This window comes from Melozone crissalis, unplaced genomic scaffold (genome assembly GCF_028551555.1).
Source record: "Melozone crissalis strain CALT ecotype California unplaced genomic scaffold, PUWL_Pcris_2 ptg000032l_1, whole genome shotgun sequence".
In the NCBI taxonomy this organism is placed as follows: domain Eukaryota; kingdom Metazoa; phylum Chordata; class Aves; order Passeriformes; family Passerellidae; genus Melozone; species Melozone crissalis.
Window position 1 is genome coordinate 5,387,546 of NW_026535810.1, and position 25,994 is coordinate 5,413,539.

The 25,994-nt window shown below is 53.8% G+C and overlaps 1 protein-coding gene across 1 annotated transcript in view; it reads right to left on the bottom strand.

Moving 5' to 3' along the window:
- The window catches only part of SCN4A (sodium voltage-gated channel alpha subunit 4), a 39,426-nt gene that overhangs the window by 4,887 nt on the left and 8,545 nt on the right, over positions 1-25,994 (bottom strand). The window contains exons 8-21 of the mRNA XM_054281435.1: positions 25,451-25,592; positions 24,501-24,713; positions 22,191-22,346; positions 21,867-21,990; positions 20,561-20,799; positions 17,922-18,095; positions 16,129-16,485; positions 11,618-12,049; positions 6,432-6,561; positions 5,587-5,741; positions 3,091-3,264; positions 2,318-2,440; positions 1,815-2,093; positions 243-296 (exon numbers count right to left, since the gene is read on the bottom strand). Coding sequence (XP_054137410.1) covers positions 243-296; positions 1,815-2,093; positions 2,318-2,440; positions 3,091-3,264; positions 5,587-5,741; positions 6,432-6,561; positions 11,618-12,049; positions 16,129-16,485; positions 17,922-18,095; positions 20,561-20,799; positions 21,867-21,990; positions 22,191-22,346; positions 24,501-24,713; positions 25,451-25,592 — 2,752 coding nt within the window. The remainder of the gene's footprint in view (positions 1-242; positions 297-1,814; positions 2,094-2,317; positions 2,441-3,090; positions 3,265-5,586; positions 5,742-6,431; positions 6,562-11,617; positions 12,050-16,128; positions 16,486-17,921; positions 18,096-20,560; positions 20,800-21,866; positions 21,991-22,190; positions 22,347-24,500; positions 24,714-25,450; positions 25,593-25,994) is intronic.

Consider the following 25,994-nt stretch of genomic DNA (forward strand, 5'->3'; position numbering starts at 1 on the left):
GTGGGCTTTAGGGTCACTTCCAACACAAACTATGCTGGGATTCCATGATCTGATACATTTTGGGGGGTTCTCCACCCTGTAGCCTTCATGTCCTGGCTGAAGTCACGGGTGGGATGCAGCACCACAAGGCAGAGCCAGAGGTGATGCTGTAGCCAAGGATCCATCCCAGCCTCAGCTCTGGGCTCCTGTTCCCAGTGTGCCAAGGGGAATCCAGCCTGGAGCCAGCCCTGTGTGTCCCTCACCTCACGGGAGTCCACGGCTGCATACATGATGTCCATCCAGCCTTTGAAGGTCGCCTGTGGGAACAGGAATGGTCAGACTTGGAGTCTTTTCCAGTACAAAGGATTCTGTGATTCTGTGGCAGTGGAGAATGTATCTTCTGGGAGCTGTTTGTGGCTGGGAACAAAGGGAAGGTGATGGGTGCGTGTCTGGGGCTCAGCTCTGAGCACTCTGTGGGAAGGGCAGGAGAGGAACAAGGGTTGAATCCACAAGAAAAATGTCCCAGAAATATGGAGTTCCCAGGTGAATATGCATGGACCATTCTGGGGCTGAGGCTACCATTGACTTTCCAAAACACCACTGCAAATAAGGCAGGGAACAGAAGCAATTGAATCTTTTCTCCTTTCTGCTCTCTTCATTTTCCCAAAGTCAAAGCTGTGCCAGGGCCAGCTGCCTCCTTTGCAGTCCCAAACTTTGCCACCTCCATAGCCCTGAGTTCCACATCCTGCCACTGCTTCTGCTGAATTCCCATCCCAGCAGGGTGGGGGGACCACACCAAGTCTTTTACAGGGTCTCCCCTGCATCTCTTACAGCCTTTGGCTGCTGATTTGTTAAACAAAAGGTCTGCACATTTTGTTTCCTGAATCTGATGGAACAACAAGGCTGAAGAGGAAGCTGAATTTAGAAGCAGAGTCATCAGCTGGGGTTGTTTTCCGATTCTGCAGCCACCAGTTCCCCTGGATCTGATGGGAGTAGCCCCAGCCTGCCCAATAATGGAGCCCACATCTATATTTTTATCAAAGCTGTGGGGAGCAGTTCCCCTTTACTGCCTGGCCCAGCTGTGGGGAGTTCAGTGGAACCCCAGGGGACACGTGTGTCCTTTTTCCAGTCGTCACCCGCCCCATGCACAGCCCCACAACCCACAGCTGGAGCAGAGTGAACTTTCCAAAGGGGTGCAGGGGTACCAGAGCCTCCCCTCCTGACTCCTGCACCCCGTGCTGGGCAGGGGCTGCTCTGCAGTGCCAGCCTTGGTGCTGCTACTGATGGGTGCAGCAGCTCCCTGGTAAAACCTTTCCCTTCCATAATCTAACCTGTCCCTTTTCCTCTAGGCTAGGAGTTTCCCTCCTTTCCTAAGGCTTTTTTGGTGTTAAAAACCAGCCCGTGCTGGGCTGTTTTTTAGTGCCAGCCCTGGTGCTGCTGCACCCATCTGCAGCAGCTCCCTGATGAAACCTTCCCCATCTTTTACCCTGTCCCTTTTCCTCTAGGCTAGGAGTTTCCCTGCTTTCCTAAGGGGCTTTTTGGTGTTAAAAACCACCCTGTGCTGGGCAGAGGCTGCTCTGCAGTGCCAGCCTTGGTGCTGCAGATGGGTGCAGCAGCTCCCTGGTGAAACCTTCCTCATCTTCTACCCCATCCCTTTTCCTCTTGGCTAGGAGTTTCCCTCCTTTCCTAAGGGTTTGTTTTTTTTTCTTTCGTGTTAAAAACCAGCTTTGGAGCTAAGAAGCAGCTAAGAAACCCCATCCCACACCAGCCCTGATGCTCATCCCACTGCCCTGCTCCACACATCCTGGATGGTGACACCCAATGTCATGACGTACCACCTGCAGCAGGGACAGGTATCCCAGGCCCACGTTGTCGAAGTTGACCTTGACATTGACCCATCTGACCTCGTTGGTGTGGAGCAGGGCCATGCAGTCGCTCTTGTTGTTGACCACGTCGATCTCGAAGAGCTCCCCGGTGGTGGTGTTGACACACCTGTAGTACTTCCCTGCAAACAGGTTCACCCCCATGATGCTGAAGATCAGCCAGAAGATGAGGCAGACCAGCAGGACGTTCATGATGGAGGGGATGGCACCCACCAGGGCATTCACCACCACCTGCAAGGACAGAAAAGACTGTGGGGGACCTGGATGGGACCTTCATGTGTCCCCATGCCCAACCTCACCCTCCCCAGCAGCACTGAGTGGGGTCAGACTGGACCAAAGGTACCTCAGCATTGATCTCACCAGTCTGGAGCCCCTGAAAACCATCCATGACGTGGAGGACTGCTGAGGGCTCTCATGTCCCTGCCAGGGCCAGCAGCACACGGGGACACACTCACCCTCATGCCCTCGAAGCGGGACAGAGCACGCAGGGGTCGCAGAGCCCTCAGTGTCCGCAGGGATTTGATGGCTCCCAGCTCGGAGTATCCCAGCCAGTTTGCTGTCAGGCTGACCAGGGACACCTGGAAGGAGCAGCCCAAGTGATCAGCAGCACCTCAGGTGCAAACACAGCTGCAGCTCCTGCCCTTCCCTCTCTCCCCAGTCCCTCAGGTTGGTGATCATCCTCTAGCCCTGGGACAGAGATATTGAGTCCTTGGGGTTCCTGGTAACCAGACACCTCAAGGGCCACCAAATCCCTGAATGGTTTGGGTTGGAAGGGACCTTAAAGCCCACCCAGTGCTACCTCTGCTGTGGGCAGGGGCACCTCCCATTATCCCAGGCTGCTCCAAGCCCTGTCCAGCCTGGCCTTGGGCACTGCCAGGGATTCAGGGGCAGGATGACACCTCTTGAGTGTGAGGTTGGAATTGATGTGAGGCACAGAAAGGACAGATTGCTCTGTCATGGACCATTTGGGAGACCCTGTGTCCCTTCACAGCTCTGCTGGGCCTGGTGGAACTGCAGGGCCTGTTCTTGGCTTGGGTGTAAGACACAATGGTTTGAAAGGTTCCTGCAACCAATGAAGTGTTCCATCTTGTGGGGGACCATTATTCCAAGTAATGCTATTAGCCCTCATTCCAGAGCCACCCTTCTATCCTCTAAAATACAATCTGGGTTCATTTACAGCAGCCCCTAACGCCCCAAGCCCCTTGGCCTGGCCCTGCCCATCACATACATCCACGATGAGGAAATCCAGCCAGCACCAGGCATTGGTGAAGTACACCTTGAAGCCATAGGCCACCCACTTGAGCAGCATCTCGATGACAAAGATGTAGGAGAAGACCTTGTCTGCGTATTCCAGGATGGTGCGGATCACCTTGCGCTGCTCGATGTAGATGTCCTCGAAAGCCTGCAAGGAGCATGGAGCTCTGTGACAGCCACATCCTTCTGTGGGACCCCATGGAGCTCTGTGACAGTCCCATCCTTCCATGGGACCCTCAGAACCCTGTGACAGTCCCATCCTTCTGTGGGACCCCAGGGAGCTTTGTGACAGTCCCATCCTTCCATGGGACCCTCAGAGCTCTGTGACAGTCCCATCCTTCTGTGGCACCGCAGGGAGCTCTGTGACAGTCCCATCCTTCCACACGATCCCACAGGGCTCCCTGACAGTCCCATCCTTCTGTGGGATCCCATGGAGCTCTGTGACAGTCCCATCCTTCCATGGGACCCCACAGAACTCTATGACAGTCACATCCTTCTGTGGCACCTGTGGCATCCAAGAACACACCCTTGCTGGCATCTCCCTGCCTTCCTCTACAATGGACACACAGCCCTGAAGCTGTTGAATTATCCAGGGATGCAAACCTTGGAGCATTGTTGGTACCTGAGCTTTGTTTCTCATCCAGGTTCACAGGAACAGAAGGTGCCCTGATCCCAGTTTTCCTCCCAGCCCTGCTTTCCAGGGCTCAGGAAGCTGGAGCCCAAGGATGGCTGGTCCATGAGGAGCTGATCCCCTGGGGTCCAGCTCCTCCTTTGTGGGGTTGGCCCCAAAGCAGAGCTTCACTGAAGCCAAGGTCCAGCTGCATCCAGCTCCCAGGTGTCTCAGCTCAAAGCCAGGACAGCAACCCACACTTTGGGATGCTTTGGGAATTTTGAAAATGCCCTGAGTGCCACACCCACGTGTTGAGTAAGCACTGGAGGTAGGGGTGTGGTGACCAGGTGCTGCGCAGCTGGGGTAGCACAGCTTTCAATTCCTGCACCAGCTACAACCTCAGACATCCCCAAACCGCCTCAGAGCGAGCTGCAGACATGTAAAGTGTGTCTGAAAAGCCTCTCAGTCCCTCTGTTCTCCTTCCCTCTCTCTTCACCTCCAAACCTGCAGAGATATTTGTATTTCCTGGGTTAAATCCAGCCCAAACACTCGGAGAAGAGCACCAGGCAAACACTGCTAATGAATTAGGTTGTTTTAAAAGAACACCCAGGTTCTGAGAGGGGGCACCAGGCACTGATGGAGGTGCTGAACAGCAGAATATAAACCATGAACTGTTTGTCAAGCACCTCCTGACAGCTGGTGATGGAGGTGGTGAAATGAGGAACCACAGGAAGCTCAATAAATGGTTCAGATGGTTCATAGTTAGCATCAAGAGCAGCAGTGGTGGCTGTGGGCAGTGGCATCCCCTCGAGTCATGGACCACAGCCTGTGGATGATGGTCCAGGAATGCTGGGGAGGGTGACCAGGGCTCCTGGAAGGTGTTAGAGCTGAGCCAAATGGGGTTTGAAATCAAAAATCTGCCCACAGCTGGATTATTGGGCACAGGAGATGCCCAGAGCCTGGCTTTTGTAAAGTGTTTTACTAGGAGCAAGAACGTCTGGCACTGGGCTCGGTTTTTCTGTTTGTTATTTTGCTTTTTATAAAACATTTTTATTTCCAACACTGCAACAGAAGCCATTCTGCTGATTTTTATGCCTCCAAGGGTAGCTGAGATATCTTGGGTGTCCAAGAGTTTATTAGACCTGGCTTGAAGAGGTAAATATAACACCTTCTGTTGGGGAAGATGAAACAGGAAAGCTTCATAAATATGATTGTCTGGCAAAAGATTTTGAGAATATGGAAACTATAAGCGAGATTGAAATGAAAGCAAGCTTTGAGATACCTCAGTTACTGAACAACTGGAAAACAATGGTGTGGCTGGCTGAAGGTGATCCCCTTTTGATGGAACAACACCCTCTGCTTGCAGACAGGCCCAAGGGTCAGAGCAGACCCTACAGCTTGGCAGAAGGGCCCAAAGAGGAGTTTTTAGGGTTTAAAATGTAACACAGTATGGTAATGTAATGATTCTTATAGGCTGTATGTGAATGCTATAGGATTTGTATCTTGTACTAGATTGGTTAGTGAGAATCAGAATATTCAACACAGAAGAAGATTTATGGTATTGGAACAGGAACTTTGCTGTCTTACACTTTTACTCTCTTACACTTTTACTCTCTCACCCTCTCATCCTCTCTCCCCCTCTCTTCTCTCAGCCTGCTCTGAGCTGTGTTTGGAGCTCCCAGCAGGGCCCTGCACCCAGGCCCTTTGCAATAAACCCCAAATTCCAACACCTGGCTGCAGAGATCTCTCGTCTCTGTCCATCCTGACCATCCTACCCCATCAATCCTACAACCCTCCCTGGGCTCCCCCAGGCTGGGAAGCTGCTGCAGAGCCCTGGGGGCAGGGGAAGGTGGCACCTACCAGAGCTCCACTGCTGAGGAGGATCATGAAGACGATGAAGGTCTCGAACCAGTCGTGCTCCACGATGCGGAAGCAGGTTTTCCTGAGGTTCCACCAGATCTTCCCCTTCTCACTGGTGATGTCCACGTAGAGGCAGGGGAACCTCTTCACACAGCCTGAGGACACAGGGCTGAGGTCACTCCTGGCCAGGGTGTTCTCACTGTTCCTGGTTTTATTGGCATTTTAAACCCTCCCTGGTGGAAGTTGGACTGGGATCTGTCACAGACATCTTTTATGGAAAATCCTTTCCTTAGGATTTTTCCTAATGAGAAGCTGACAGGCTTCAGGAACAAAATGCAAACATTGATTATATGCTGCTGTGGAATGCAACAGGTGCATCTGTGATTGGTCTCATGTGGTTGTTTCTAATTAATGGCCAATCACAGCCAGCTGGCTTGGACAGAGAGTCCGAGCCACAAGCCTTTGTTATCATTCTTTCTTTTTCTATTCTTAGCCAGCCTTCTGATGAAATCCTTTCTTCTATTCTTTTAGTATAGTTTTAATATAATATATATCATAAAATAATAAATCAGCCTTCTGAAACATGGAGTCAGATCCTCGTCTCTTCCCTCATTCTCAGACCCCTGTGAACACTGTCACAGGAATCCTGCTGGGTTTAGGTGAGGTGCACAAGGGGAGCTCCATGGGGATCCTCTCTGGGGTGTTGTAGGAGGATTTGGGGCTGAGCTCAGAGAGCCTGGGGGTCCCTGTGCTGCAAGAACAGGTCGAGAGTGGCCCCTCCACCCCCATTTTCCCCTCTCCACACCCATCTCCCGTGCCCACAGGGTCTCCAGCCCTGCCCTCACCTTCAGTGAAACACTCCTCAGGCTCATTGCTCTCCTCAGCCTCTTCTGCCACCTCCTCCTCCTCGGGTGCAGGGGGTTTGTAATCCACCGTGCTGCACACGGATGAGGCATTGTCGCTGCTCAGGGGGTTCTGCAGGGGGACAGCAGCTCAGGCCAGGCTCCTGGCCAGCTCCAGCCATGCTCCTCATGCCCCAGAGAGCCTGGCAGGACTCCTGGGTGATGGGAGGCCCTTGTTTGGCAGATGCTCTGAATCCCCTTCCATGGACACACAGCCCAGAAGCTGTTGAATCATCCAGGCATGCCAACCTTGGAGGATTGTTGATAGCTGAGCTTTGTTTCTCATCCAGGTTCAGAGGAACAGAAGGTGCCCTGATCCCAGCCTTCCTCCCAGCACAGCAGCTCCATCTCCCATCAACCTGTGCCACCACCTCAGGCTGATTCTGATTTTCTCACCTCCTCCTCCTCCTCCTCTTTGTCCCCATCCAAGCCTTGCTCTGCCAACCCCCTTTTGGTGCAGAAACCCAAGCAGCCTCTGCTCTCTCCTCCCTCTGGCTCAGCTCGTGCTGCAGGGCCCTCAGCCCGAGGTTCACCCCAGTTCCAAACCTGCATCCCAAATTTCTCTCCCCAGTTCCAAACCTGCATCCCAAATTTCTCTCCCCAGTTCCAAACTTGCATCCCAAATGCCTCTCTCCAATTCCAAACCTGCATCCCAAATGCCTCTCTCCAATTCCAAACCTGCATCACAAATGCCTCCCCCAATTCCCAACCTGCATCCCAAATGCCTCCTCCAGTTCCAAACCTGCATCCCAAATGCCTCTCTCCAATTCCAAACCTGCATCCCAAATGCCTCTCCCCAGCTCCAAGCCTGCATCCCAAATGCCTCTCTCCAATTCCAAACCTGCATCCCAATTGCCTCTCCCCAGCTCCATCCTGCTCCCAGCTCAGCTTGGCTCCTTCCCAGACACCACTCAGCAAGGCCACAGGGGCTGATAACAAGGGACAGCCTTGGCAAGCCCCTGGGACTCTTTTTCCTCTGGTTTTTTTTTGGCTTTCTGAGAAGATCCTCGTGCAACACTTGAGGAAGGAGCAGATCCCCAGCCCTGCCCATCCTGCCTGGGAGCAGCAGGAACCAGAGGGTCCAGGATGGTATTTCCAGCACAGGAAGGTGTTGGCTTACATGGGAAGGGGACAATCCTTCCCTCAGGCTGCTCCTGCTTTTGGTAATCCATAAAGGAGCTGCTCCATCCTCCAAAAACCAGGGAGAAGCTCCTGGGGTAAACTGAGGCACAGTCAGGGGCCACAGAGAAGATGTGGCTGTGGGGACCTTTGGGGACAGGCAGGAGAGGACACAGCAGCAGGGGTGGCACCAGCTCCCAGCTGGTGGCTCTCAGGGACCCCTGGGACCACCCTCAGTCTGGGGGCAGGGACAGGAGGGCCGGGGGGATTAGGGAGGCTCAGCACAGAGCCAGGCCAGCTGTGACCCCAGAGAAGGACACACAGGAGCCATCTGCCTCCAGGACAGCCTTAGAGAGGGTCAGGCTGGGGACAAACCAGAGCAGCTGCCCTGGAGTTGTGGGGGAAGGTCCAAAAGGGCCTTGGATGGCTCAGGGAGCCCAGGAGATCTGTGGGTGGAGCTCAGGGCTGGTTCCGCTGGGTGGGGACAGGGATAAAACCCATCCCTGGGGAATAGGGACAGGGATAAAACCCATCCCTGGGGGCTCCTGAGCCTTCCCACACCTGAAACCAGCAGGTTTGGGGGGAAATTTCCATCCCACCCCTGGAACCAGCAGGTTTGGGGAGCAGTTTCCATCCTACACCTGGCACAGCATCTCCAGCCTGCCTGGGGCTGTCCCAGCCTCACTCACCTGACCCCAAAATCCACAGCCCTGAGAATCACAGAATTGTTCAGGTTGGAAAAGCCTTGTGAGACCATCGAGTCCAGCACTGCTGAGGCTGCAACTGTCCCCTGTCTCCAAGTGCCACATCCACAGGGCGTTTAAAAACCTCCAGGGATGGGGACTCCAAACCACCCTCAGGCTGTGCCAGAGCTGGACACCCCTTTCCATGCTGGAATTTTCCCAATATCCAATCCAACCTGCTCTGGCCCAGCCTGAGGCCGTTTCCTCTGCTCCTGTTCCTGTTCCCTGGGCTGTCCCCTCCTGTCAGGAGCTGTGCAGAGCCACAAGGGCCCCCTGAGCCTCCTTTGCTCCAGGCTGAGCCCCTGCCCAGCTCCCTCAGCCCCACTGACAGAGCCAGGAGCATCTCAGAACACAATCCCTGCCCAGCAGGGTGGGAGCCCCGTGGGAGGAGCCCCTGGAAGAGCCCTGAACCCTGCACGAATTCTGCAGAGCCACACGGTGGGAGCCAGGGGATGCATTAAAAACAGGCAGGGGGGGAATGATGGGCTGCGATTTACCGTGAAATCACAAATTTGAGAGTCTCAAAGACCGTGTAATTCCAATCTCCTGCCATAGCAGGGACACCTCCCACTGTCCCAGGTGGCTCCAAGCCCCAATGTCCAGGCTGGCAGCTCCTCCCTGCTCGGAGCTGCCAAGAGAAACCAGCTGCGATTGTGGCTGCGATGATCCTGCCCCTGCCATTTCCCCGAAAAGGAGCTTTTCCTTGCACAGCAGCTGCTCTGGAAGTGGGGAGGATTTGGCGGGGTGGTTGCAGCTGCTGGGGTGGGAGCGGAGCCTGCGCTGCGCGGGGCTCTGGCTCCATCTGCAGCTGAGCCCGGCTGTGAACGCACCCGGCACCGGACCCGGGACAGCGCAGGGATCCCTCCCTTCAGCGCCCGAGTGCTGAATTAAATCATTGTCATTTCACCTGGTGAACACGGGCTGGGAGAGCTGGGGGGGCTCACCTGGACATGGGGAGTGGCTGGAACAGCTCAGAGACCCTAAGGGCGCAAAGGGGCTCCAGGAGAGCTGTGAGGGACTGGGGACAAGGGATGGAGGGACAGGACACAGGGAATGGCTCCCACTGACAGAGGGCAGGGATGGATGGGAGATTGGGAATTGGGAATTGTTCCCTGGGAGGGTGGGCAGGCCCTGGCACAGGGTGCCCAGAGCAGCTGGAGCTGCCCCTGGATCCCTGGCAGTGCCCAAAGCCAGGTGGGACATTGGGGCTTGGAGTGACCTGGGACAGTGGAAGGTGTGGCACAAACATGTTTTATGAAAAATCCTTTCCTTAGGGTTTTTTCTCCTGAGAACATGAGAGGCCTCAGGAATAAAATGTAAACAATGGTTATCTGCTGCTGTGGAATGCAACAGGTGCATCTGTGATTGGTCTCATGTGGTTGTTTCTAATTAATGGCCAATCACAGTCAGCTGACTTGGACTCTCTGTCCCAGCCACAAACCTTTGTTAGCATTCCTTCTTATTCTATTCTTAGCCAGCCTTCTGATGAAATCCTTTCTTCTATCCTTGTAGTATAGTTTTAATATAATATATATCATAAAATAATAAATCAAGCCTTCAGATCCTCGTCTCTTCCCTCATCCTCAGACCCCCATGAACACTGTCACAAAACTGTCCCTGCCATGGCAGGGAATTGGAATTACATGGTCTTTGAGGCTCTCACCAACACAAACAATCTGTGATTTCATGATAAATTGCAGCCCATCATTCCCCCTGCCTGGGCAGGGCCCCTGTTTTTAATGCATTCCCTTGGCTCCCACCTAAGTCAACTTTGGCTGAATTTAGGCACCAAACCCAATAGCCCCAATGGGCTGAACTGGTATTTATTGGTTGAGAGGTGCCCTTTGCCTTTGCTGAGCCCAGAGTTTTCCCACGCAGTGTTTGGAGTGGGTGCTCTCTGTGAGCACACCCTAAAGCCCAGAGCTGTGCCAGGACAGGTCCCATGGCTGCACCCCAAGGTTTTCCCACCTGCTGGGAAGCACTTTGGGGTGACAGGGAGCTGAGGTCCATGGGGACCCTGTGTGTCCCCTCCCATCATGGCCAGGCTGGCATTGGCATCACCTCTGCAGTGTGCCCAGTGTGCTGGGCACTGCTGCTGTGGGACTGGGGTTGGGTAGGAAAAATATGGGAGGAAATGCCAACTCTCAGCCCTCCTGGTGGCAACTCTGAGGGAGCTGAGAGCAGCAACTCCCCTGGCCCATTCCCTTGACCAAGGTGCTCCATGCAAGTTTGTCCCCTCTGTAGGGCTTGGCAGTGAAAGGGGCCAGCCTCACTTTTCTCCTGCCCCCCTCTGCACCCCAAATGCTGAAATCTCCCTGTTGCCCCATATAACACTAATTAATCATGGTTGTCCCCTCTCCTTGCCCCAGGTTGTGCCAAGCTGGGTCCCTGTCACCGTGCTGAGCTGTGAGGAGCCTGCAGAGGGGAGGGAGGTGAGAGGCTCTGCGGTTTTGGGAGTCCTGCTTCATTTTCCAGCCTTTCCTGGGCTCCCTGTGCAGTCCCACCCAGGTGCCTCCTGGGCCTGGCAGGGCTGGTTGGGATGGAGCTTTCCAGAGTTCCCTCAGCTCCTGGAACACCTTTGCCATCCAGTCATGACAAATCCCTGCTCGGAGGTGTCCTATTGCCCAAGCAAAGCCCCTTCCCAGGCTGATGCACCTGTTCCTGTCCCCATCAGCACCTCCAGCTGCACCTTGTGTCCCCAGGACTTTGGTGTGAGCAGTAATTTCCCACCACACCCACACCCTTTTGTGTCCACTTGGGTCTTCCCAAGTTTCTTGTTCCCCAGTGGACCCCAGCAGTGCCCTGGAGACCAGGCTCAGCTGTCTCAGCTTTGGATCCCCCACCCCTCGCTTCATGTTCACCCCTGCTAAGCTCCTCCATCTGGTCTGGACCCCCCCAGGATGAGGCATTAGCAGTGGATCCAATGATAGTGCCATCAGCAGATTTCCTGGCATCAGGTTCCTCCGGGACATCTTTAACCCCAAACAGGGTGCTCTGACCCTTGCACTGCCCTGTGCTGCCCCTGTGGGGCCCTCTGGCATCAGCAATGACCCCACAGCCTGACCCAAACCAGCCAAAACCCTGCTTGGACCCTCCTCTCCCCTCCAGCTGGGAAATGCCAGCTTGGAAAACACCAAATTTGGCCCGTGCCATGCCCTGTGGGAAAGCTGCAAGTGACCCAAACCAACATCACTCTTTGGGCAGCACAGCAAGAATGGGCCAGCCCCAGTTTTGGGTGAAACCCTTCCCTCCCACCCCGTCGCTGACCTTGCTGGTGTCCTCGGTGTCAGACTGGGTGCTGGTCTCTTCGTAGAGGTCGGACTCCTCAGAGGCGATGGGGACCTGCACCGTCAGGCTGGGGTTATTGATGAAGTTCATGTGCTCCAGCTCGTCCATGAAGATGTGCTCCTTGCCCGTGATGCCGTCCAGGTACCCCGACTTGGGCTCCAGGGCCGTGTCCAGGTGGTTGAGTGCGGGGTTGTCCCTCTTGCTGGGCTCCTGCTCCTCCTCGGGTGCCACCTTCTTGCCCTTGCAGAGGCGGCGCAGCAGCGCCAGCAGCGCGGCCTTGCCCAGGGCGATGCCGCGCTTGATGCGGCCGATGGCGATCTGCAGGTTGTTCATCTCCCCATCATCGTCCGATGCTGCCAGGCTGTCGGCGCTGAAGGAGCTCAGCAGCAGAGCCAGGAACAGGTTTAGCACCTGGGGGGACAAAGCAAACATCAGCCCTGAGCTGGATGCTGAGCCTTAGGGTTTCCCTCTGCAGCTGCAGGGATCTGTGGCATTCACATTTTCTGGAAAAATCCCTTCGCCCAGTGAAATGGTGTTCACAGGGGTTCTTGGATGAGGGAAGAGACAAGGATGTGACTCCATTTTTCAGAAGGCTTCATTTATTATTTTATGATATGTATTATATTAAAACTATACTAAAAGAATAGAAGAAAGGATTTCATCAGAAGGCTGGTTAAGGATAGAAAAAGAAAGAATGATAACAAAGGTTTGTGGCTCGGATTCTCTGTCCAAGCCAGCTGACTGTGATTGGCCATTAATTACAAACATCCAAGATGGGCCAATCCCAGATGCACCTGTTGCATTCCACAGCAGCAGATAACCATTGGTTACATTTTGTTCCTGAGGCCTGTCAGCTTCTCAGGAGGAAAAATCCTAAGGAAAGGATTTTTCATAAAAGATGTCTGTGACAGCCCAGGATTTTTCTCTGGGGAAGCTGAGAAGCCTCAGAGAAAAATGAAAACAATAATTATCTGATTTGCTTCTCCTGTATTTTCCTCCTTTGGGATGTGTTTGGAGATTGTTTACCCACAGGTGATTGTTTCATTGGATTCTGCTGTGAGTTGTTTTCACTCTTTGGCCAATCAGGGCCAAGCTGTGTCAGGACTCTGGAGAGAGTCACAAGTTTTCATTATTATTTTTTAGCCTTCTCGAAGTTTCCTTTCTGTATTCTTTAGTATAGTATAGTATAGTACAGTATAGTATAGCATTCTTTAATATAATACAGTATCTTAAAAAAATAAATTAGCCTTCTGAGAACATGGAGTCAGATTCATCGTTCCGTCTTTCCTTTGTCTGGGGGTGACCCAAATATAATAGGGATCGCTGGTGGCTTCAGCCCCTTCACTGAGCACCTCGTGGGCTCTGCCCTGCCCTCACCAGCTCTGGGGGCTGCAGAGGTGCCAGTCCCAGTTCCTGGAGGGCATGGACATGCTCCTCCTCAAACCCCCTGGGCTCTGATGCCTTCCACCGCACCCTGGGCTCCCACAGTCCTGCTGATCCTGCTGCAAGTGATGCCAGCCATGGTTTCAGCTCCCCTCAAGCTCTCCTGTGGATCTGTGAGTGTGTCCCTTCCTTTGGTCCCTTGGAGCTCCAGGAATCCCATGGGGGGCTGCTCAAGCCTCTGCTGCTTCTCCCCATCACCCCCAAGGATGCAACTCAGCTCTTGTGGCTGCCCCTGGATCCCTGGAAGGGTCCAAAGCCAGGCTGGATGGGGATTGGAGCGGCCTGGGATGGTGGAAGGTGTCCCTGGCCAAGTCACAGGGTGGGGCTGAGTGCTCTTCAATGTCCCTTCCAACCCAAACCAGTCTGGGATTCCATGGTGCTGTGATTATGTCCCTTATCTTCCCCAGAATGAAACCTCCTGCTTGTCCTCTCAGCTGCAGCTCTTCCTCTCCTCTTCCCTAGCTTTGGCAGCCCAGATTCCCAGCAAGCCCCAGCAATTCCCAGCAAGGATGGATGATGGACTCTGCTGAGGGTCTCCCACACCCTGGGGCCATGGAGGAGCCTGGATTGGCTGTGACCCCATCCCTGCTCTGCTCCATCAAAGCCGTGTTTCACCCCAGCACAAGCCAGGAAATGCTCAGTGTAACTCCAGGCATGGGCTCGTGTGCTTCCCCTTCTACTTCACCGTCCCAAAACGTGCCTGGAGCCCACCACAGCCTCTCCTGGCACAGCTGGGGCTGCTGCCTGCCAGGAGCAGGAGCGGAGGGGTGGGATAGGTACCCCGAGGGGCAGAGCAGGGACGGAGCCAGCCCACAGCTGTCGGTGTTTGTGCCGCGGTGCCAGCAGGCATCTGAGACGGGAATTAGCTGCTATCCAAGGACACTGCCGCTTTCACATGGCTCATGCCTTGTGCCTTAAAGCACGTCTTTAAATAAATCCCCGCGGGCCCAACAGGCAATTACCCCATTAAGCACCAGTTACAGTTAATGGGCGCCGCTGGCTTTGTAGGACAGGACTCTGTTACCTTGTCACCCGACTGACTTCCTCCCTTTTCCCTGAATAACCCCAAAGGAAATGCTCAAAGTGTCATTAAGAGCAAAGGACAGGTCACCTTCTTCCTGCGTGAGAAACACACACCTCCCTGCACGGGGAGCCTTGGGAGCCTCTGGGACAGGCTCCAGGGCTCGGAAATACCTGAGGCACGGCCAGGAGAGCCTGGCAGAGAGAAGGAGGAGGAGGAGGAGGAGGAGGGCGGCACAGAGGGCCCTGGACGTGTTTGTGCTCCGTGTTTCTCTGCTGGGCTGTAAATGGATCCCTGCAGGAGCTGGAGAGCTGCCCCGAGAGCTGGGGTGCACCTTTGGGAGGGGACAATGGCACCTCTGGGATGGGGACACCTGCACCTCTAGGATGGGACAATGGCACCTTTGGGATGGGGACACTGGCGCCTCGGGGAGGGGACACCCAGACCTCTGGGATGGGACACTTTTACCTCTGGAATAGGGACAATGGCACCTCTGGGAGTGGACAATTGCACATCTGGGAGGGGATAATGGCAGCTCGGGGAGGGGGCACCCACACCTCTGGGATGGGGACATGGCACCTTTGGGAGGGGACAGTGGCACCTCAGGGAGGGCTGCCACTGACCCCACCAGCTGAAATCGTGCTGCCCCTGTCTCTTCCTCAGAGCAGTGCCCTGGAGAGGTGAGTGGACTGTGCTGCCCCAAAAATGAGCTCCAGAAGAGGGAAAGCTCCCAGAGCCCCTTTTGGGAGGGTTCTGCAGGGACTCCCAGCTGGGATTCCCAGTCCAGACTCCTGCACTCCCTGCAGATGGCTCTGGACAGGCTCCTGCTCCTTACAGGGGCCCTTGTGGGTGATTTTCAGCCTTACCATCCCCTGGACAGGTGGCATCACCAGCCTCTGCTGGCTGTGGGAGATGGGCACGGGGCTGCTGCCCTCTCTGCCCAGCACCTCCCTGGGGCTCTCCCTTCAAAGCCCCAAATCCCAGAGAAGCCAAGAGGCACCCAAATCCCAACTTTCTGCCCTCAAAGTGGGACACTCCAAGCTGACCTGAGCCGGGGGCTGCTCTGGGCTTCTCCTCAGGCTCCTTTCAGAGCCTCCCTGGGGACAGGGGTCAGCGGCTCCCGGGGGCAGATAGTTTTTCAAAGCAAATTCCAAAGGGATTACACAACCGCGGCAAGTAATAGGAGCGAGTCGGCGCTTCCCTCCCCTGCCCTGCTCCTCAAGAAGGGAGAGCAGGGCCCACGCAGGCTGCAAAACAAGCTCCAGAGCTGCCAGCGACGGGGTTACCAAGTTTAGAAAGGATTTCACGCTCGCCTGGAACTCGCAAACCTGCGGCTCAGGCAGCACAGGCAGCCGGGGGGAGTGGGGAGGGGGGGGTGTAGGGCGGGGGTGAGGGGAGCACAGGGTCCCACAGACTCAGGGAAGGAGGGTGGCCATCAGCAGATGCCACCTAGAGCACGGTGAGGGCTGGGGAGATTGGGGATCTGCAGGAGCCTTGTAGGGTGCACCTGGAGCAAAGGGTGGGATGGATATATGATAGATGGATGGATGGATGGATGGATGGATGGATGGATGGATGGGTGGATGGATGGATGGGTGGATGGATGGATGGATGGATGGATGGATGGATGGGTGGATGGGTGGATGGAGCTCTGCCTCCATCCCTCATCAGGAGAGTGGGAAACGGGGTAGGAAAGCTGGAAAAGCCAAGTGGAGGACATGAGGCAGCTTGAAGCTGAGCTCTGTTTTATCCCAGAGTTGCTCCTGCTCTGCCTAAGCCTATTTGTGTTTTCTGTGCCTCAGTTTCCCCCCAGTTCCCAGTCTGGTTTCAGCTGGAGGTCCCTCAGGAACAATTCCTCCTCCCTCTGTCTCACACAGAGGTGACACAGCCCACTCAAAGGGCCTGGAGAAGGAGGAGAATACCTGTGCTCCCCACAGCTCCAACCAGACCCTGCCACGGGCACAGCCCTGAGCTGGACAGAGGCGTCCCCAGCCCAGCACCCCCGTGTCCCCAGCCCCAGGCTCACCACGAGGTTGCCGATGACCATGACCATCATGAAGACGATGAGGCACATGGTCTGGCCGGCCACCTCCATGCAGTCCCACATGGTCTCGATCCACTCCCCGCAGAGGATGCGGAAGACGATGAGGAAGGAGTGGAAGAAGTCGTTCATGTGCCAGCGGGGCAGGGTGCAGTCCACAGAGATCTTGCACACGCACTCGATGTAGCTCTTGCCAAAGAGCTGCATCCCCACCACGGCGAAGATGAAGACGATGATGGCCAGGACCAGCGTGAGGTTGCCCAGGGCGCCCACGGAGTTGCCGATGATCTTGATGAGCATGTTGAGAGTGGGCCAGGACTTGGCCAGCTTGAAAACCCTCAGCTGTGGGGGGGCAGAGAGATTCTGCTTAGCCAATACCAACTATGAATGAACCCACAGCCAAATCCTCCTACTTACACAAGGGCTTCAACCCCTTCTACCACTCATAGCCACCTGATGACTCCTAGCCAACCTAACAAACATGGCCCTTCCCCCAACAACAAAGCTCATAGCAGAACTAACATTGTAATTGCACTTTTCAACTGATCCGCCTTCTCAATTATCCTACCAGGGGCTGCAATCCTACTTTCCACCTCATACACCTTATACATACTAATAATAACACGATGAGGTACCCTCCCATCCCAGATCACATCAATCCAAAACTCCTCCACATGAGAATATCTCCTCATAGCCCTGCACATAATTCCCATGATACTTCTAAACCTTAAACCCGAACTAATCTCCGGTATCCCCATATGCAAGTATAATTTCAACCAAAACATTAGACCACAACTCTAAAAATACAAGTTAGACCCTTCTTACCTGCTGAGGAGAGGTAAAACCACTGAGAACTTCTAACTCTTGTATCTGAGTATAGAACCTCAGGCTCCTTACTCTCAAAGGATAATAGTAATCCAATGGTTTTAGGAGCCACTCATCTTGGTGCAAATCCAAGGCTGTGCCACTGCCATTGCACCCTCCTGGGGCTGTTTGGCTGAGGCAGGAGGGGTTGAACCCACACTGTTGGAATTCAGGACATCCCTCTGGCTGTCCTGGATTGCCCAAATCCCTGCCAGGGGGCTCAGGGACCTTGGCACAGAGCTCAAGACATCTGTGACTTTGATTATGACCCATGGAAAAAATTTCCAACCTTACATGAGGATCTGCAAGCCATGAAAGTCTAAGTAGAATAATAATTAGTTTGTCATGGGGTGAAAAATAGATTTTTGGCATTTTTAGTATGGGGGCTTGGAGTCCCAAGATGGAGGAATTTGGGAGTACCCTGTCCCTTTTCCTTCCTCTTCTTGGCCTCCATATTCTGCTGTGATGCTGGCAATTTTGGATTGGTTTAGAGTAGAAGCTCACTGTCTAACATAGGTGATAGGTATTGGGAAGTTATGGTAAATAATGTACATGTAGGTTTTAGTATAAAAAGATAACAACAGTGTGCCTCTGTCTGACCTGCTGAATGTACCTCAGCAGGCCAGAGAAATAGTTTTATAGATAAGAAACAATAAACAACCTTGAGAATAAGATTAGAAGAGTTCTGACTCCTTCAACTGCCAGGCTGGGAAAAGAGACTTTCTAACACATCTCGGGGTCACTCTAACCAGCAGAAGCGCTGAGACCACATCTGCTCTGACTCCAACTTCCCTGAATATTTAACTCTGTCTTGTCTTCAACAGAGGCCAAGTTGGGCCCTCCCAAGCTGAGCCAAACATGGCTGGACAAGCCATCCCTGTCCCTGTCACCGCCCAGGTGTCCCCAGCACGTACCAGGCGGAAGGAGCGCAGCACCGAGAGCCCCTGCACGTTGGCCAGGCCCAGCTCCACCAGGCTCAGGGTGACGATGAAGCTGTCAAAGATGTTCCAGCCCTGCTGGAAATACTCGTAGGGATCCAGAGCAATGAGCTTCAGGACCATCTCTGCTGTGAAGATGCCTGTGAAAACCTGTGGGAAGCAGCACCCTTGACCATTTGTTCTTACATCAGCGCTGAGCTGTGGGGTGGGGTGGGCATCATCCCTCTTTTTTGGGGTGCTCCTAAACCATTTCACCCTGTTAGGGCCAGTCCCAGTTGGGAACAAGCTCCCCAGGTGCTGCCCAGTGGGGTGGTAAAGCCAGACTGGGAGCACTGGTGACTGATTCCTCTGGAGGGACACCAAGGTGAGTGTTGGCAGCTGAAAATTAAAAATAAAATTTCCTTGGTGAGGAGACACCTTTGGAATGACTGGGAAATCACAGATCCCAGCACTGGGAGCTGGGCTGCTGCTGGGATGCCCCTGTCCCTCCCTGAGCCCTGGGAGAGCTGAGCTGGGTTTTACACATTGTTCCTTTCCTGGGACCACAGCAGCACCCGCAGCATTGTGTCACTGCAGAGAGGGCTCAGCCAGGTGACAGTCACCATCCCTGCTGCCATTCCATGGCAGAGCACATGCAGAGGGCCTGGTGACAGATGGTGTTGGGACAGGTCTGTCCCTCACAGAGCAGGGAGGAGCAGCAGGGAGGCTCCTGCATCTTGGGGGATGTCCCCATGTGTCCCTTGCATGGCCACAAACATCCCCTGTCCTGCTCCAGTGTCTCAGGGGATTGTTCCTTGTGTCCCCAGCATGGCCACAAACATCCCCTGTCCTGCTCCAGTGTCCCAGGGGATTGTTCCCACATATCCTTTACATGGCCACAAACATCCACTGTCCTGCTCCAGTATCCCAGGGGATTGTCCCCATGTGTCCCCATCATGCCAGCCCACAAACATCCCCTGTCCTGCAGGTCCCAGCTGGCCCTGCCCTGTCCTGCACACCCTGGGGTGGCACAGGCAGCTCCCCCCCGGGCACGGGAGGGGATTTGGGGCAGCCCAGGGGTCTCAGGGGTGTCTCCTCCTCCTGCTCCATCCCCGCCCGGCCGTTCCCCTGCAGATCATCCCCGGATCCGCTCCTGGCTCGGAGGAAGCCCCGGAGCCGCCCGAGCCGGGCCGTGCCTTGAGCCCCGGCCCATTAATCCCCTTGTATTTCCTGAGTGAAACCGGAGCCGGTCCCGCCCGCCGGACAGACAGCGGCGTCTGTCATTCCGGGGCTGCGCTCCAGGTGCTGGGGCAGCCCGGGGGATGGGAGCGCTCCCATCCTCAGAGCATTTCCACCCCTGCCAGGGGCTCCGGGCTTGTCCCACCACCGATCCATCCAGCTCAGAGACATTTGTCATAGACATATTTTATAAAAAATCCTTTTGCCAGCATCTTTTCTCCTGAGAAACTGGGAAGCTTCAGCTTCAACTTCAGCTTCTTCATGTTTTACTACTTTAGGATGTGACATAGTGAATTGTTTACCCAGTATGTGAAATTGTTTTTACTTGATGACCAATGACAGCCAGCTGTGTCAAGGCTGTGAGCAGTCACAAGATTTTATTATTCATTCTTTCTTTGCTAACCTTCTGATAAAATCCTTTCTTCTATTCTTTCAGTATAGTTTTAGTATATAATTTTCTTTTAATATAATATATAGCATAAAATAATAAATCAGCTTTCTAAAACATAAAGTCAAGATTCTTATCTCTTCCCTTGTCCTGAGATGTGGTGGTGTTCACAGGGGTCCCAGGGTGAGGGAAGAGAGGAGGATCTGACTCCGTATTTCAGAAGGCTGATTTATTATTTTATGATATATATTATATTAAAACTATACTAAAAGAATAGAAGAAAGGATTTCATCAGAAGGCTGGCTAAGAATAGAAAAAGAAAGAATGATAACAAAGGCTTGTGGCTCTGAGCCAGGTGACTGTGATTGGCCATTAATTAGAAACAACCACATGAGACCAATCCCAGATGCACCTGTTGCATTCCACAGCAGCAGATAACCATTGTTTGCATTTTGTTCCTGAGGCCTCCCAGCTTCTCAGGAGAAAAACTCCTAAGGAAAGGATTTTCCATAAAACATGTCTGTGACACTGAGACGCCTACAAACACAACCACGTTTAGTGACCCCCAGTGAAGAGCCACCACAGACATTTGCCACCAGCTCCAAGCAGGAGCAGCCACTAAATGTACCTATAAAATCAGGACAGCTGAGATTTGCACTGGACAAACCCCTGATTATTATTAATTTTAATGCTGCATTGTTGCTTCCTGCTCAGCAGGGACCTGTTTGTTTCCACAATCTGAACACCCTCTGCTCTGCCCCGTGGCCACCCAACCTTTCTGTGGGGACACTGTGGTGTCACCCAGGGCTGTGGTGCACAGGGTGGCTCAGGATGCAGCAGGAGGGGAGCAGGAATGGTAGATCCCAATCCCATCAGAGCCCTTGGTCCATCCCAGAGCCCAGTCCTGCTCAGGGATGCTGTGGGCAGAGACCTGGGATGTCTCACACAGCAGCAGGGGGGGATCTGCCCTCTGGGGAGGGGGTTTGAAGGAGGGAATGGAGCTCCCTACCAGGTTCCCCACGGTCAGCACATTCTCGAACTCCTCCGTCATGGGGTAGTGCTCCATGGCCATGAAGAGAGTGTTGAGCACGATGCAGATGGTGATGCCCAGGTCCACGAAGGGGTCCATCACCACCAGCTTGACAAACTCCTTCAGCTTCACCCAGGGAAGGCAGCAGTTCCAGACCAGGAATGTGTGGGCGAATTTGTACCACCAGGGTGGGCATTTCTGGTGAGCTTCTTCCAGCTCTGTGGGTGGGAAAAGAAAAGTGTGGGATTATCTTGTCCTCACCTGGGTGGGCAAGTGCTGACATTCAGGAGAAGTTCTCCTGAGGCCCTGGACCAGCTCTGGATGATCTATGACTTTAGTATCATGGAATAGCCTGAGCTGGAAGAAACCCACAGGGATCATTGATGCAGCTTCAGTCACCCCAACACTCCCACCCTGGGCATCCCTGGCAGTGCTATCTAAACCCTCCTGGAGCTCTGGGACCATTTCCTGGGGAGCCTCAGCAGTGCCAGCACCTCTGGGAGAAGAACCTTTCCCAATATCCATCCCGAATTCCCCTGGCATGGCTCATTCCCTTATTCCCAGGGAGCAGAGATCAGAGCTGCCCCTTGAGGTCTGACCTCACGCTCCTCTTCTGCAGCTGAACAAAGCAAGTGACCTCAGCCACTCCTCATGTGGCTCTTCCACATCCTTCATCATCTTCTTAGCCCTCCTCTGGATACTTTTAAAAAGCTTTAGATCCTTTTTGTGTTGTGGCACCCAAAAAATTCAGGGGCTAAAAGGAGGAGCTTTCCCATGCCCAGGCATGGAGATGATGCAGACCCTCCAAACTGGAGAGGGATGGAAAGGCAGATCAGCCAGGGAACTGTGGATCCAATCCTGCTCCCAGCCCCTGAGCAGGATTTGAGGCGTCCCTGCCACCCTGAGATTGCCAGGACACCCAAGGGGACTGCTCTAGGCTGACCAGGGCGTTTTCTGCCTGTTCTTGGGGGACAGGGCACATGAACTGCTGAGTTCATGGTGCTTTTTGCTGAAGCTGACACTGCAGCTCCTGGGGAGCTGCTCAGCAGTTCCCAGTTGGCTCTGGAAACTCCTCTGACCAGCTGCAATCTCTTTAATTTGTGTGAGATTTTGGATTATTGCCTCCAGGCATCATCCCAGTGAGCTGGGATAAAAAGTCTGGCTTGAGCATCACTGATCCCAGGGCTGGAGCCATCCCTTGTGTGGGGCTGGGAATTTGGGACAGCCACTGTCACCAACCCAGGCCCTCCAGCACTGAGCAGGACCCTAACCCAGCAGGACATACCTTCCACAGCGTTGGAGATGACACTGATGGCACTTCCCACCCTCTTCTCCAGCCCTGGCCCATCCTGGTTGCCCACAGTGAGGTGGTTGAGGTCTGGCTTCTCCAGCTCATGGGTGGAGTTGAACTGGGAGGAGAGGAGGGAGGGATGCAGAGTTATTCCATGCTCTGAAAGGCAGAGCAGGCAGAAAACAGGGAATGGTCTGGAAAGACCTCTGAGTGCAAGGTGGACACCCCAAAAAGGCTTGTGGGACCCAACCCACAGTGGGGTGGGCACTCAGGGGGGTGGGCACCCTCGGGGATGGCAGGGGCAGGGCTGGCACCTACATCAACCACGGTGTCGGCTCTCTGCAGGGTGATCTTGGGCACCACCTGCCCGTTGCAGTCCTTGGCCTTGTCCTGGTCACTGTTGAGGTCCGAGTCCTGTCCCTTCCCGGCCACGCTGCTGGGCAGGGAATTGCTGCTGGATGAGCGCTCCTGCAACTGCACAACCCTGTCACCCTTGTGCCCGCAGCCATGGGGACATCCCACCGTGGCTGGGGGCTCCAGGGGCTGGGAACATTCCTTCCCTCCCTGGAAGTGGTGCATGGAGGAGGCTTGGAGCAGCCTGGGCTACTGGGAGGTGTACCATGGCAGGGGGGGCTGGATGAACTTCCATGTGCCTTCCAACCCAAGCTGTCCTGGTTTTCTTTTTCCTTTTCCTTTTCCTTTTCCTTTTCCTTTTCCTTTCCCCCTCTTCTTCCTTCTCCTTCTCCTTCTCCTTCTCCTTTCCTTTTCCCTTTTCCCTACAAAATGTTAACTTACAACAAAATAACAACCCCCAATACCAAACATACACACACAATACAACAAACACTATTTTATAACCACCAAAACTACCAACCTACCACTACAACACCACCTCTAACCACTTCTATTACCACAAATAAAAAAGAATAACACACAAAGTTTTACACAAAATTACACAAATTACAGTTCCCCCTTTCTCTTGCACCCCTTGCACTCAGCTCTCCACAGCTGTGTTAGGTTTGTTCAGGTTTGGTCAGGAATAGTTCCTGAGGACAAAAACTTGAGCAAACCTTGGTTCTTCAAGCAGGAAACTTTGCCCTTTGCAATGAGCTCTCATCCAAAGTGGCAAAGAAGCAAAATCCGCAAGGCGCTTGCTGAAATGTGACCTCCAGGATTTTTGCACTTGCACTAAATGTTGTATTAACACATTTCCATTGCATGCAAAAATTTTTTTTGTCTTTTTTTTGTCCTTTTTTTTTCTTTTCAACAGTGCTATTAAATTTGAAGTTTATTACACCTCTCATAGCACTGAGGATGCCACAGTGGAGTGGGAAATTCTCTGTTCTCACAGCACATTGCTGAAATCCAGGACATTTTCCATCTTTAATCATGGGATATTAAATATTAATATAAAAATTAATAATTATAGTTTCTTGTAGGTGTTTTGCCCTCACTCTTAGCTTAATTCCCTCTGTTTTTTCCATTTCTCTGTGTGACTCTAAAGGAAGACATCCCTTAAAAAGGCCTTTGGGCATTTCCCTGCTGGATTTGCTCAAGAAAGGGGCCTCAGCACCAGCCTGACCCTTGGGCAGGGCTGGCTCAGACCCTTCCTGCAAACAGCAGCAGCCAGAGAGGAGCAGCCACTTCCCAGGGGATGCTGTAGCTCTGGACAGATAAGAGAAGAGAGATAAGAGGTCTGGAGAGAGTCAAACATTGGTTTGTGTCTCTCTACATGTGAGGGAGTTGGTGACCTGCCCAAAGAGATTTTCTGGGATGTCTCCAGGGGATACTGCTGACATGGACCAAAAGGATGGTTAGAGCTGGAAAATGGCTGGGCTGCAGCACCAGAGGCTTTTGGCCGTGTTTTTATAGGGATGTTGTACTGAAAAACATTCCCAAGGATGGCAAAGGGGTGAAGGTAACACCACAATGGGATATCTCCTGTCCATGTTGTGCTTTGGCCAAGCAGGGCTGGAACAGATGATCCTGGAGGTCCCTTTCTACCTGGTGCTCATTGGATCACGGGGTGGGAAAGGGACAGAAAGACCATCAGTTTCCAACCCTCCTGCAATGAGCATGGACACTTCCACCATTCCAGTTTCCTTGGCTGCCACAAGGACACCAGGAGCTCCCTGGTGAGGCTCAGGGTGTCTCAAGCCCTTGGTTGTGCCCCCAAAGCCCAGGGTTTGCTGACACACTGAGCTGAGCTGCCCCATCTTCCCTGAGTGCTCCTTTGCGTCCTGGTGACACTGAGCTGGGCTCCTGCCAGCCTTCCTGAAGTGCTGCAGGAGATCCTCTGGAGCTTCTGAGGCCTTTTATGTCCCTCACCTCTTCCTCCTCTCAAACATCCCTGTGCTGCTCCTCTCTGCTGCCTCTCAGTGCATCCCAGGCTGGGATTTGGATGTGGAAATTTGATCTTTTCAGCCTTTTTTGTCCCCACCCATGATAGTATCTCAGTTTTCTGATTCAGATGTGATGTCCAAAACAGTTGATCCATTTTTTCTATACTTCCTATGGACCAAAGGGAGTTTTTATTCAGATTTTACACCATGCTTGTTGCTGCCTCCATTTCCTCTCCCTATCCCCAAGACCCCTCAAGAGTGGAGGGCCTCCACTCTTCCAACTTACCAGCCTTTCCTGCTCCTCTTGCTGCTTCTTCAGCTGCTCCATGAGCTGCTGGAATTCCTCCTCCTTCTGCTGCTCCTCCAGCATGGTGGCATCGTTCTGCTCGGCATAAGCCATGGCCACCACGGCCAGGATGAGGTTGATGAGGTAGAAGGAGCCCAGGAAGATGACCACCACGAAGAAGATCATGTAGGTTTTCCCTGCTGCCCGCAGTGTCTGTGGGGAGAGGTGGCAGGGATGTCACTGTGTCACTTTGGTGGCGCTCCCAAGAGAAGGTTTTGCCCCTCCTGGTTGTGGTAGGAGGGAAATATTTTGCTCCTGTCTTCTCCAAGGGTTGGTCATTGCCCAGTGGACCTTCCTGCAGCCATGGCACTGGGCTGGGACTGGTGGTAGGCACAGAGAAGCCTTGGTTCACAAAGTTCCTGAGGGCTGGGAGTGATGGAGGTGGGGCCAATATTCCATCACTGACTCGCTTTGCTCAGGCCCCACCTTCTCAGGGCCCACCTTCAGGGCAGCAGGGTCCTTTTCTGACTGTGACCATCTGGGCAAACCTTCAGAGGACAGGGGGAGCCTCAGGTGTGGGATCCCTTTTACCTGGCCAGCCTCTGGGGCCGGGGTCAGCTGGGGTTCTGTGGTGTCTCCCTAGAGGACAACTCAAGGTGGGGACAAGTGAACCCTGTCCCTCAACTCGAGCCAGAGGTGCTCTGGACAATCTTATAAATCCCTGATTTCCCTGCTAGAGCTGGCAGCACCCTGGGAAATACACTGCACTGAAACACAGTGTCTTCCATGTTAGGGAAGCTGTAAATGGGACCATCTCCACCTCCACTGATCCTGGCTGGATCTACTAAACCTCAGAAGGGCCCACAAGGTTCCAGTCAGTGACTTTTCACCTCAGGGGCAGCACAGAGATGAGAGGAAAGCTGGCACAGGGGAGGAGGGGCGGTGCCTACCAGCTGGAAGAGGTTCTCCCAGAAGTCCTGGGTCATGAGGCGGAACAGGGCCAGGAAGGCCCAGCTGAAGGTGTCGTAGCTGGTGTAGCCATAGTTGGGGTTCCTGCCGGCCTTCATGCACTCGTAGCCCTCAGGGCACTTCCTGCCAGGGGGCAGCAGGAGTGAGACCCTGGCATGGCCCAGAGCCAAACCCATCCCTGAGGGAGGGGGTGCAACAGGGGGACCCTCCCCTCAAACGAATCCTTGAGGGAGGGGGTGCAGGGGGGGTGCAGGGGGGGTGCAGGGGGGACCCTCCCCTCAAACCCATCCTTGAGGCACGGGGTGCAGAGAGGGACCCTCCCCTCCAGGATGGGACAGGTGGAACACCTGGACTGGCAGCACCTGCCCCTGTGTGAGAGCTGATGCCCCCCAAAGCTGACACAGGCAGGGGGCTCAGACTGAGACCCCTCAAGCTGTGAGTATACATATTTGTTTAAAGTGGGAAAACACATTTTGCTTGGGATTGGGTTGTACACTGAGGTATTTAGGGTTTGGGGATTTCTTT